This window comes from Cherax quadricarinatus, chromosome 65 (assembly GCF_038502225.1).
Source record: "Cherax quadricarinatus isolate ZL_2023a chromosome 65, ASM3850222v1, whole genome shotgun sequence".
Taxonomy (NCBI): Eukaryota; Metazoa; Arthropoda; class Malacostraca; order Decapoda; family Parastacidae; genus Cherax; species Cherax quadricarinatus.
In genome coordinates, this window is record NC_091356.1 from 648,277 (window position 1) to 661,539 (window position 13,263).

Sequence of the window (13,263 nt, forward strand, 5' to 3'; positions counted from 1 at the left end):
CACAATACACATCCAATTGGCCAGTCTACTATGCATTTAGGAATGCACTGACATTATTTATTCAATGAAGTAGTCTGCAAAACAGTAAGTCTTCTATTTTTTTGTGTGAATAAAAATACAAAATGGAAAGCAAGAGTAATATAAGAGGGGCCTCAAGACATAACTAAGGAACAGAGGAAATGTTTTTTAGTGCCAGAAATGTCTACTTTGTTTATTCTGGACCCTATTTTTAAATTGACAATTTTTTAATTTTGTGCAAAATTGGCCGAATTACAGATTTCTGATCACTTTATTGTGTAGTTGAAATAGGTAAATGAGCGGTTTCTTGTACTCAGTAGATAGAATAGAAGGAATACTAGCAAAACAGCTATGGGTTTGGTCGACTGGGACAACGTAATTGGCCAAAAATAGGGTACAATGCGGGCAAAATCACTGATGCGTAAATACTGCCGAGACCGCTAACTTTGCAAGAGGACAATTCCATAAGTTTTCCATCAAATTTCATGCTTTTGGTTTCATTACCTTCAGAAAAAGATTATTATTTCACAAGGTAAATTTTTTTTTTTAAATTCTTTGACCCAGAGGGCAAGTTTGAGATCAGGTGTCTCAACCCTAAAAGGGTTAAGTTTGTTGGGTAATGAAGACCCTAAATAGGTAACATTATAACCCTTGATATGAATTTCAATATTTTGAATTCTTGTAAAATCATAAATACATAAATTTAAAATGTCCCTTTTCTATCCCAGAGGTACAAAATAATTTTATGCACCCTGTATATCACTCTGTTATAAATTATAATACTGTACATGTATATACTTTAACTTTCAGGGACAAGCATTAGATTCAGAACACTTATCAGAGTTTACAGAGGATGAGAGTGACACTCCAATGGGTGCTCAAGTACGAGGATTCCTCCGCCTTGACATTCTGTATCTTCGTCCCTTCCTAATTCGCCGTGTGACACATCAAGAGGTAGGCTTTTCCTACGTTATTAATGTGCCTTCAGTATGTTCTTTCATATATTGTGTTATTCATGAAGGTTTTCTAAGGCAAGAGTGCAACAGTTTTATAATTAAATAGTTATATATGTTACATATTTAATGGAATTTTTGTGGTGGGAACTCCTCATTTTTAGAAATCATTTGAAAGAAGCTGAGAGTAAACATGAAAAAGAGCAGGTAATGAGAGTTACAGAAAGTCTAGGCAATAAAAGATTAGACGTCAAGTGAACGTAGTGCACTAACTAATATGGCACCAGTGACTTAAATTTAATACACAATCTTATTAGTATAAAATATGCTTAAAAAGTATTGTGAAAGAGTTTTACTTTACCTTAAATTTTGTTTCTCTTGCTTGTTGATACATAAGTGCTTGGAGATTGCTATGTAGCTCAATCGAGTAGTAGATTTTTATACAATTGCAATTTCTTAGGATATTAATAAAGCTACTGAGAAAGGTTGTAAATACAAATAGTATGGACATACTGTGGAATCTTATACTTTATGAATGCAAGAAAAATATAAAACTATACATATTTTGTCTAATATTTTTAATTGGGGATGAGCGAATTGGTCATATAGAACCAGGGGAATAAGCATTCAGGTTTGATCCAGGTAAGGGGAGATAGTCTACTTTCGTGGATCTAGAGCACTCGCCTGCATTATTCTGTTATACAGTGGAACCCTGAGTTTTGAACGCATTGACCATTGAATGCTTCGAGTTTCAACCGCTTTTTTCGAACCAATTTTGTCCCAAGTATCGAACTTGCCCTGTGTTTCGAACCGCTTAAGAGACCTGTTTGCCTGCCCTTGAGCCAGTCTCGCTTTGTTTATGCTTGAGTGAACACTAACCTGCATGCTCATTTAAACATTTCACAGTTAATTCATTGTGTTTGGTGCTTGTTTATTAAGTGCAACTGTGAAATAAGCTACCATGGTAGTGGTGGATGGTGCCTTCTTCAGAGATTAAGGAGATTTGTGCAATGTGGAATAGGGTGCAGGCATTTGCTGAAAAATATCACCCTGAGCAAGCTGAAAAGGAGCCATCTCTGCAACAAGTTCAGTGACAAAACCATGTCCCATTTTAGAGAAATCTTAAAGAAGGGAAGTAACCCCAGATAATGACTTGTTACCTAAAGTCTTTATGGAAGGGGATTCCCCTTCCAAATAATAAGTGCTCCCTCACTCCTCCTCCCTACTTTCCAGATGTCATCAACAATCTTCAATAAAAGTAAGTAAAAATGTTATTTTATGTATTTAAATGTTTATCTATTACTAATTATACTATGTATGTTTTTTGTGTATGTAAAATCATAGTTAATCTTTATAAAATGTGTTTTTTGTGTGAATATTTTTGGGTTTCTGGAATGGATTAATTGTATTTACATTATTTCTTATGGGAAATATTGCTTAGTTTTGAACGTTTCAACTTTAGAACTAGCTCCTGGAACAGATTAAGTTCGAAACTCTAGGTTCCACTGTAATTGCATTTTGAAATTAGATTTAAAGTACTTGCTACTAATAAACAAGTTTGAAAGTTCCAGTACAATAATGTAATTATTACAGGTGCGATCACATGCCAATGACCTCAAGAAACAGTGCTACCAGTCAATCAATGTTCAAGCTTCAGAGTCAGAAGAAGAAGAAGAAATCTTTACAGCTCGGTAAAGATATTCACCAAAATTAAGCTAAATTGTCTACTGGGTACTGTGTATATATATTTTATTAATGTTGCACTAAAAAAGAAAGTGTCTATAAATATAATTTATATCAGTTTAGTAAAATACTTTATATAGTTTTCAGTAAATACAACTGTATATTTATTAATGTGTGTGTGTGTGTGTGTGTGTGTCACTGGAGCAAAAAAAAAAAAAAAAAATAATTTATGTACCTTTTTACATTCATTCAGTTGCTATCTTTCCACAGTGTGCTGGCATCACAATTCAGGTTACACTTTGCTGCAACAGCCTCACCCTTTCTCAGAGTGCAGGCATTGCCCTTCCCACCTCCAGGTCTGGCTAACCGGTTTCCCTGAATTCCTTCATAAAAGTTACCTTGCTCACATTTCAGCATCGTGTCCATTCACTCCAGTCTAACATGCTCATACAAGTCTGCTGGATGTTGATCAAGCCCCAAAACTCAGAAGTCAGAGGAAAGTGGTAGGTAAACCCCCCACTTTCTTCCAGCTGTTCCTGGGACAAACCCTACACCCTCCTACTCTCCACCCTAGATTTATACTCGTCATTCTATTCCTTTTCATCCTTTCTACATGCCCAAAACATTTCAACAACTCAGCCCTCTGAATTATACCTTTGGTGACCCCACATTGCCTTTTAGTTTCTGCACTCCAAATTCTATGCACGATATTCACACCACACACTGCTCTAAAATGAGAGATCTTCAGTGCCTCGCTTCAGTGTTCACAGCCTATGCCTGACACCCACAAAAACATGTTTGTACCACTGTACTCGCGGTAAATTCCGATCTTTGCCTACATAGTTCTACCGTTCTTTTCACATAACCCAACTTCCCCATGCCTTCCCTCATATATTGCATGATTAACATTATCTTTCATGTCTAAGCACATCTTCCTCCATACGCCCTCCCTCCAGTCTCATATTTAATGTATCACTGCCTAGACTTTTTGTTACCCTTATTACCTTGCTCAGTGGCAGTGCTAAGGGATGCTTCAGCTATCCAAAATAAAAATAGTAATAATATTGCTACTTTGTCTCCTAGCCCCTCCTTCCAACCTGATAGCTTCCTTAAAGTCCCAGTATAGAAATTCTGGTGCTGCCCTGACATTGCTCTTTTCCATATTCACTTTTAATTTCCTTCTTTTACATACTCCTCTCAATTTCATCTACCAACTTTTGCAACTTGTCTTAAGAATCTCCCAAAAGAAGTGTGATTCATCAGCATAGAACAACTGTGGCAAGTCCCACGCCATTTCCCCACACCCTGGCATTCAACTTTTTACAACCCCATCTATAAATATGTTAAGCAATCATAGTGAAATGCATCCCTGTCCAAGTATAATTTTCACTTGGAAGTAGTTACCCTCTCTTACATGCACTAACCTGAGCATCACATTTTGCATAAAAACTCTTAACTGCATTTAGTAACCTAAATCCTATTCCATACCCAAGTACTGTATGTATAACTATAGGTTTAGTGTTTGCCCCCCCCCCTCCCCAGCAGGTAATAATAATAATCCTACTCCATACATTTTCAACATCTGCAACATGGCTACCCTATTATATGCCTTTCCTAAATCCATAAATGGAACTAAGAGCTCTTTACCCTCAAGTACTGCTTACTTAAATGCTTCAATGTCAACATTTGGTCTACATATCCCTACCCTTAATAAATTCTCCCTGCTCCTCTGAAATCCTAAATTTTGTCTTATCCCCCTATTTTTATTATTTTTTTTTATTATCACACCGGCCGATTCCCACCAAGGCAGGGTGGCCCGAAAAAGAAAAACTTTCACCATCATTCACTCCATCACTGTCTTGCCAGAAGGGTGCTTTACACTACAGTTTTTAAACTGCAACATTAACACCCCTCCTTCAGAGTGCAGACACTGTACTTCCCATCTCCAGGACTCGAGTCCGGCCTGCCGGTTTCCCTGAACCCCTTCATAAATGTTACTTTGCTTACACTCCAACAGCACGTCAAGTATTAAAAACCATTTGTCTCCATTCACTATCAAACACGTTCACGCATGCCTGCTGGAAGTCAAAGCCCCTCGCACACAAAACCTCCTTTACGGAGTCCAGTCCCTGGACCAGTTATGTACCTCTGTAATCTTTTGACTACTGCCCACAGGATGGGTATGGGGTGCATAATAAACATATTAAACTAACTAACTAACCCCTCCCTCCAACCTTTCCTAGGCCGACCCCTACCCCGCCTTCCTTCCACTACAGACTGATACACTCTTGAAGTCACTCTGTTTCTCTCCATTCTCTCTACATGTCCGAACCACCTCAACAACCCTTCCTCAGCCCATTTACAACAGTTTTGGTAATCCCGCACCTCCTCCTAACTTCCAAACTACGAATTCTCTGCATTATATTCACACCACACATTGCCCTCAGACATCTCCACATATCCCCCTAATCCTTTGAATAATGACTACCAGAAACTACCTGGTATTCTCAGCAGGTTTATTCCCGTGATTGTTACATTCTTTCTTTTTCCCTTTTACGAGGAAACTATCATGCTTTCTGCCAATTCTTTAGCAATTTCCCGTCTATCATGAATATGCTGAACCCACCAACCACTCCAACACTGTTCCCACCCTCTTTTAACATCTGTCTGAATCCCATCTATCCCAGTGCTTTACTCCCTTTCATTCTTCCCATTGTCTCATGCACTCTCCCCACATTCACCTCAGGCTCCCCTTCACGATGATATCCCTTCCTGCCCCATTATGAAATTACCACCTTCCTTTATCATCAATATTCAACTTGTCAGAATATGCTTTACATCTTTCTAGTACCTCCACCTCCCCATCTAGTAACTCCCCTCTTTCATTTTTAACTGCAAAGTCTATTTGCTCTCCAGGCTTCGTCACCTTATTGATCTCTCTCCAAAACAATTTTTTTTTTAACACGCTGGCCGTCTCCCACTGAGGCAGGGTGACCCAAAAAAGAAACACTTTCACCATCATTCACACACAATCACTATCTTTGTAGAGGCACACAGATATGAAAGTTCAGATGTAACTCCCAACAGTAAATATCCCAAACCCCTCCTTTAAAGTGCAGGCATTATACTTCCCACTTCCAGGACTAAAGTCCGGCTAACCGGTTTCCCTGAATCCGTTCACAAGATATTACCCTGCTCACGCTCCAACAGCTCGTCAAGTCCCAAAATAATTTTCAGCAATTTACTGATAAAGACTTGCCTGTTGGTTCTCTTTTTGCACTCCCTCACCACTCTTACCCTCCCTCTTTCTCTCCATATACTCTGCTTTTTAACATTTTCACATTGCAAAAACCTTTCATTTACTTATTTTTTCTCATCCACCAATCACTCCTCTTCCCACCCACACCCACTTTGTTTAGATCTGTCTGAAACACTCTCTCAATTCATTTTCATCTTACCCATTGCTGATAGTCTTCTTGTACTCCATCTACCCCTTTTACTATAGAACCCCTAATAATGATCTGACATTTCTGTTGCTCCTCTAAAGAAATGCTCATCCATAAGTCTGCTCATTACCCTTTTGTCTACTAATACATTGCATAAGCTGTTATCATTGCACTATATCATATCTCTTATACTTACAAGTACTGTCTACAAGCAAATCCCTATATGCACACAACTCAGTTAAGGGCCCCATTATCATTTATCCTTAGTACCCCAAACTTACTTAGTTGAGGGGTAATCTGAAATGTGATGTCATCACCCTTCTGGTGAGAGAATGGATAATTTGTAACTAATGTAAATATCAAAGAAGGTACTGAACCCCCTGTGTCTGTGTCTGTCCAGCAACCTGTTTTATACAGGCGATGTCTGCAGGTGTCACCAGCTGCAACGTGAACTATAATTTTTTATAGCTCAACCTTTACCAGCACAAGTAGAGCTCTAGCTCAAGGCCCTTTAATGCCAATGTCAATGTTCTTTGAAAAATTGTAATGGATGATTATAACTAAATATGCACAGTGCGCACACAGCTACAGTTTCAATCCCCACCCGATTTATCTTTGATATGTATTAGACTAGGCGAATCTCTATCCATAGTTCATCTTACTGCAGACACCACCATCTCATCAAGGTATTATACAGTGCAGCACTACTCTATTTCTGTATTTGCTGGTACCTATTGGAATGCATCTCTCAGAAATCTGAAGAAGTTACTGTATTACGTAATGCATGCTGAGACTTGCTACTATTGTCAGGGGTTAATACACTAGATTATCATCATCAAGTTAGGCACTGAACCCAAAAGGGTCGTGCAGTACTACACTTTCCCGTCTTCGCATTAGGCAACTACAGTGCCCTATTTCAATTACCTATTGAATTAAGCATATAAATATGATCTTGTGCCATGAAGTTGAACACACAAGTAATTTTGATTAAACTTGTGTTGTTTCATTAAGAGTAAAGCTCCCATGAGTGATTTAGTGCCTCCAAATTAGTTACAGTAAATTAGATCACAACTCGAAATCAAAGGAGTTCAAATTATGCATTGTACCAATGCTTTTACAAATGTGTCAATTTGCTCATTGTATCATAATACTGTATAATGTAATTAGTGTGTGTGTGCGCATTTGTGATATATAAAATTAATTTAGTATCTTATTTTCATTTCAACATTTTCTACTGTCTAATAACTATTAGTCTCCTCTAGACACTGCTGTATAATCCTTATGGGTTTAATGCTACCCCATGATTATAATCCTCTAGACTAACATCTTTTCACAATTCAAGTCATATATCATTTCAGATTCTCTCTTTTAATCATTGTTCCTAAAGATGTATTCTCTAACTCTTCATACTTGGGTATTCTCTTTGTTCATGTGAAATTTCTCATTCTCTACATATGCTTTATCTGTCTACATACACTGCTATTTTGTCATGTGTGCCATATTTTTCTTATTTATCCTTTATTATTTTGTCCACACGTAGCTCTAAACCACAGCATATCACACATCCTTATCATTACCAGTTTTTTCCCCAATTTTTAGCTTGTGCATATTCTACAGCCTTCATCTAACAGGGGGTCTTTGATGTTTCTCCAGTGCTCTCGGTTATTTTGAAAAGCTGATCCAATCACCCCCCCTCCTCCCATTAATTTCACTGTTTACATCTGTGATTCCCTCTATATCCACTTAACTATAAACAGGACCTTCCATACTCAGATCAATTCTCTTGTAGTAAATTCTACAGCAACTCTTTAATAAGATCAGCCTAGTACTGTAGTAGTCTACAAACTGCTAGACTAGGTGGGAGATACAAAAGCAGTTAAAAATTATATACTAAAACTCACAGCACTATACCTGTGTAATCTTGTCGAGTAGGCAGAAGGTGTTGCAGCTAACTACAGATATTGCCTGGGTAGTAGCAAGACCCAGAATGGTTTTGCTCAGTGGCAGCTACAGCAGAGGGAGGTACATAATTATATAATGTGTATGGAATCAGTAGATCAAGATGTCACTGCTGCAGCTAACTTGAGATGCTCATTACTGAGATCTAGAATAGTCTTGTCTGGCAGCAGCAGCAGAGGGAGCTATAACAACTGGGATGATCCCCAAAAACTTGCAAGCCTGTCTAGCTGTAGCTTTCGTTACCTCTCCAAGCCCAGCCTCACTCCAACATTTGCTACAATTTGTCAGTTTATTAAACTTGAACATTAAAGCTTAATTTAAATTTTGTATTCATTTCTTGATGTTTTGCAACTACAGTACTAAAATAATACTCCCATTTTCTCTACATACCGTTCTTTCTTTATGAACATTTACGAGGAAAAAAACAAAGGAGCATAAATACGTATATGATGCTCTATTTCACTCACTGACCAAATTATATTTATTGCATTTGAGCAATTGCCCAGCTAAAAAAAACAATATAAGGGATGATATTGTCAAAATAGTGGTTAGTTAATCAGAAACACACATTATAAGGCCTTAATTTATGGAATTCCAAAGAATCCGATCTATTTATACTACCTGTTATCCTGGAGCAGTTTGAATATCTAATGTGTTATTCGATTGCTTTGGATCTGTCCTTAATTACCACTCTTTCATTGTTAGCGTTCATTATGGCATGTCACTTATGTTTGTATTATAATTTTGCATACATTTTCTTGTTCTACACAGTAAACCCTTAATTTAATGAATGATTTGGAAACAAAGTCAGTTGGTTGTAGAATTACTTGTCCAGTATTTACAATCATGGCCAAAACAAATTCTATCCACCCTTTCCCCCCATTAGTCCATTAAATCAAGAGTTTACTGTATTTGGAAGTTTATATTACAATAATTATTATTAAACTAACATTTTCTTGTTCTATGTTTGAAAGATTATATTACAGTATAAGTAAACTATTCATTTTATATAAGGTACAGTAGACATTCATAATTCGCACAAGTTACATTCCTGAAACTTCAGTAAAAATGAATTCTGCAACTTATGGAGTGAAAAACACGTGAAAAAAATAGGAGCGAGTTCCTTACACCTCATGAAATCCAAACAAATAATTTTTACTATCATTTGTCAGTGAGGATGCTCTGTGAAATACCTGAACTCTAGTAAGGCTCAGACTGTAAAAGGGAAGAGCATTTGTAGCTAAAAAATGGTTACATTACAGTATTTGTTACATGCCTTCAAGTTGGGTTGGTTATGCCTACCTTCCTGAAGAGCGGGGTTGTGGCCCTACTGGGCCAATGTTGATAGGGTTGCTGTGATGTTGAAGATTGGAATTCATAACTGGAATCTTGAATCTTGGGATTCATATCCAGAACTAAATGTGCACTCATTTTTGGGCTCTCCTCCTTCCTTACACAGTTTTATAGTATAAAATTTTTCAATAATAATAAGATCAAGTGGAACAGCTTTTTGTTTTTTAATCCACACATTTAGTACTGTTCTATTTAGCTGTAATAACCTATTCCTCATTCTGTTCACTATGTCACATTGAGGATTACTTACAAAAGCCTTTGTTCACCTCAGTGTCAAATTGAACAGATCATCGATCCTCTAATACCAAACACTCATACTGTAGCCACATGTGCACTACCCTTCAGCATCTCAATTACCTCCATTTTTTTTCAAAATAGGCACAGTTCACGCTTAATTTTCTACCTTGCTTCATCTTTGCTTCATTTGGATGCCATGATAAATATCCATAGACAAGATGGGATGATGAAAAGGAGGAAAAGCTGAGCAATGAGCACTAAGTGAAAAATCATATGGTATACATCCAGATAAACTGATCTGTGTGAGAGGCTGTTTGTTTACATCTCCATTCACCCTACATTGCACATCTAAAACAATGAGTTGCCCAGTGCATAGTGATGGGACTGCCTGCCTGTCTTGTTGCAGTTATTTAATGGAAAGGAATTCCACTAGAGCATGCCTCAGTGAAAAATTAAGGTGTGCTTTATGGGTAATGAAAATCTAAAATTAAATAGCAGAATATTGAAAATGCAAACTATAATTGTGCAATTTATGGTTGTCTACTGTACAATAAATGCACAATATTATATGCTGTTTTCTCATGCAGGAAAGTGGCTACATTTATCAATGCAGTTAACACATTTGTGTTAATTGCTTAGCTAAGCTTATGCAAGATAGTTTTACCTACTCAGAAAACTAAAATATTTTAATAAAACTTCATACTTTTTCTCTTATCACATGGTGCATTTTTGGCCATATGTCTGCCCATGAAAGAATCTTTCTCTTATGGTGCAGTTAATCCATGATGATAAAGATTATAAGTTTAAGAATAGTCACAATACCATGGTTGGAATAAATCATCAAAAATCCACATTCAGAAGAGGAACCTGATGACAGCGTTTGTCCATCCTAGACCATTGTAAAGTCACAACTGCAGATTTTTGGTGACTTACCCTTAAGTACTGCAATTAAAGAAAAAGTTAATGGTATACAATATACTGGTTAATTTGGTCTTGTAGGATACTGGTTCTGGCATTATTATGGAACAAGGATTTTAAGCACAGTTCTCAGTTAAGCTGTCTACAATGGTTTCATTGCTACGGCACCTACTCCTTACTACAGGCAAGGAGTGCGAAGGTTGTATTGTCATTTATAATGAAGTAGATTTCTTAATTCACATTGTGTACTTAAGTGTTCTAACATTTGATCACTGTCAACAAGTAGCCTATTTACACAGTCTGGAAGGGTTTCAAATATTTTAAATGATTTGGGGCATATCACCAAAAAAATTAACCACATTATTAATAAATCTTAAAGATACAGTCTATAGTGTTTTTAACCAACATAATTGAGAATAGTATGAGAAAAGACATGCTTGAGTCAGTGTATTACTGTATTCTTGATTATCATTACAATCAAAAAGCACTAAACCAAACATACAGTGGAACCTCAGTACTCTAACAGCTCCGTACTCGAACAATTCAGCATTCAGACGCTTTGTTCGGTAAACAAATCGCTTGGTAGTTGACCGTTTGCTCGGCACTCAACCAAACAAACATTACCTGCTAGAACTTCGCTTTAAACTATTTCGTGTTCACATTTTTCGCTTTTTTTTTTTATTTGTATAAATGTCACCATGGGGTCTAAGAGGGTGAGTGATATCAGCCAACCAAAAAGAAAATTGGTTGGGAAAAATTCATTCTGTACTCGAACAGCCTTCTGGAACCAATTAAGCTCGAGTGCCAAAGTTCCACTGCATGTGTGTATTCTTGAGTAAAGGATATTTGTAATTTTTTTTTATTTGGGTTTTCTGGAAGGTATGTCCAGCACTGTATGACCCTTGTGGGTTTAGCACTTAGTTATGATTTTTTTTTTTATCAACAAGTTGGCTATCTCCCATAGAGGCAGGGTGACCCAAAAAAAAAGAAAACCCCAAAAAAGAAAATACTTTCATTATTCAACACTTCCACCATACTCACACAATCACTGTCTTTGCAGAGGTGCCCAGATACAACAGTTTAGAAGCATATATAGATATATAACATACCCCTCCAAACTGCCAATATCCCAAACCCCTCCTTTTAAGTGCAGGCATTGTACTTCCCATTTCCAGTACTCAAGTTTGGCTATATAAAAATAACCGATTACCCTGCTTACACTCCAACAGCTCGTCAGGTCCGAAAAACCATTCATCTCCATTCACTCCTAACACACACACATGCTTAGACAGGTCATCTCCACTGCCTCCAGCCAGTACATTATGTTCCAAAAGAAATGCCTGTTGTCCTGTGACCTCAAAATGACCTAGGTCATACATTCTTACCTATAAATCAGACTCAAGTCAGATGAGTTTAGAGCAAAAAGATAACCTTTAATACCAAATACAGTGGTTCCTTGATGATCGTAAGGCTCGATCATCGTAATTTTCGAAAATCGTTAACTTTATTTTCATCAAAACATTGGCTCGTGAATCGTCGTTTGACTCGCAAATAGTCGTTCGTCTGGGACGTGTACACACAGCCCTGAGCCACCTCACACTCCATTCCCAGCCAGTGTGCCATTGTTTATCAGTGAGGATGATCCCATGAGTTCATATGATACATTTCATAATATGCCATTTATTTTAGTGCTTGTAACTGCTAAATAAGTCACCATGGCTCCAAAGAAACCTTCTAGTGCCAGCCCTTTGGTAAAGAATGTGAGAAACACATAATTTAAGAAAAAGTTTGTAGAAAACTACGAAGGTGGTAGTGGTAGAGTGGAAGCAGTTGTGATAGTGGTTGATGGTGGTAGCAGTTGTAATAGTGGTAGATGGTGGTAGACGGTGCCTTCTTCAGTGATTTAGCGATACTACTAACTCCTCCAATGTTGGAGTTATATAGGGCTACAGAAAACACCGCCGCCTCAGCTGCTGCTTCACCACCATTATGGACGGCTTACTCTCAGTGGCCCTTATACACCCAACACAACACAAAACCTTGTGACATACATAATGACTTATTTTATTCATTCTAGAGTATATTCCATGTTTCTATATTATTAGTATTGTTTATTATGTCATATTACTTGAATTGTGATAGATAAATAAGCCGCAGAGTTGATATTAGTGTCGTATTCTCCAACAATAAACTCGCCATCCCTCCCTCACACAACCAAGTCTTCAATAAAGGTAAGTGTGATGTTAAATAAGAACTTAAGAAAGGAGGAACACTGCAACAGGCCTGGTGGCTCATACTAGGCAGGTCCTTCACAAATCCAACTGACTAACAGAACAAATGCTACCCAAGGAATAGGTTCAGGTGCAGGTCCGACTCAAATCCAACCCCTCTCACCCGTGTATTTATCCAACCTAAACTTGAAACTACCCAATGTTTTAGCTTCGATCACCCTACTAGGCAGACCGTTCCACTCATCAACTACCCCTATTACCAACGTTCATTTACATTTTATTAGTGCTGTACATTTATTTGGTATTCTTTTCTGCATGTAAATCTATATTTAAGCTAGGAAAGTGACCTAGAGTCCTTATGGAGGGGGATTTCCCTTCCAAACAATAACATCTCTTCTCACTCTCCTCCTCCCTGTCTTCCATTCATCAACAACAGCCTTCAATAAAGGTAACTGTCATGTTGAA

At 37.5% G+C, this 13,263-nt stretch overlaps 1 protein-coding gene across 5 annotated transcripts in view; it reads left to right on the plus strand.

Moving 5' to 3' along the window:
- The window catches only part of LOC128700605 (sodium/hydrogen exchanger 8-like), a 76,070-nt gene extending 65,119 nt beyond the window's left edge, over positions 1-10,951 (plus strand). For all 5 annotated transcript variants that reach the window (XM_070098837.1, XM_070098834.1, XM_070098838.1 and 2 more), the window contains exons 15-16: positions 829-972; positions 2,565-10,951. In XM_070098837.1, the coding sequence (XP_069954938.1) occupies positions 829-972; positions 2,565-2,666 (246 nt within the window). In that variant the 3' untranslated portion in view covers positions 2,667-10,951. The remainder of the gene's footprint in view (positions 1-828; positions 973-2,564) is intronic.
- The last annotated feature ends 2,312 nt before the right edge of the window (positions 10,952-13,263 follow it).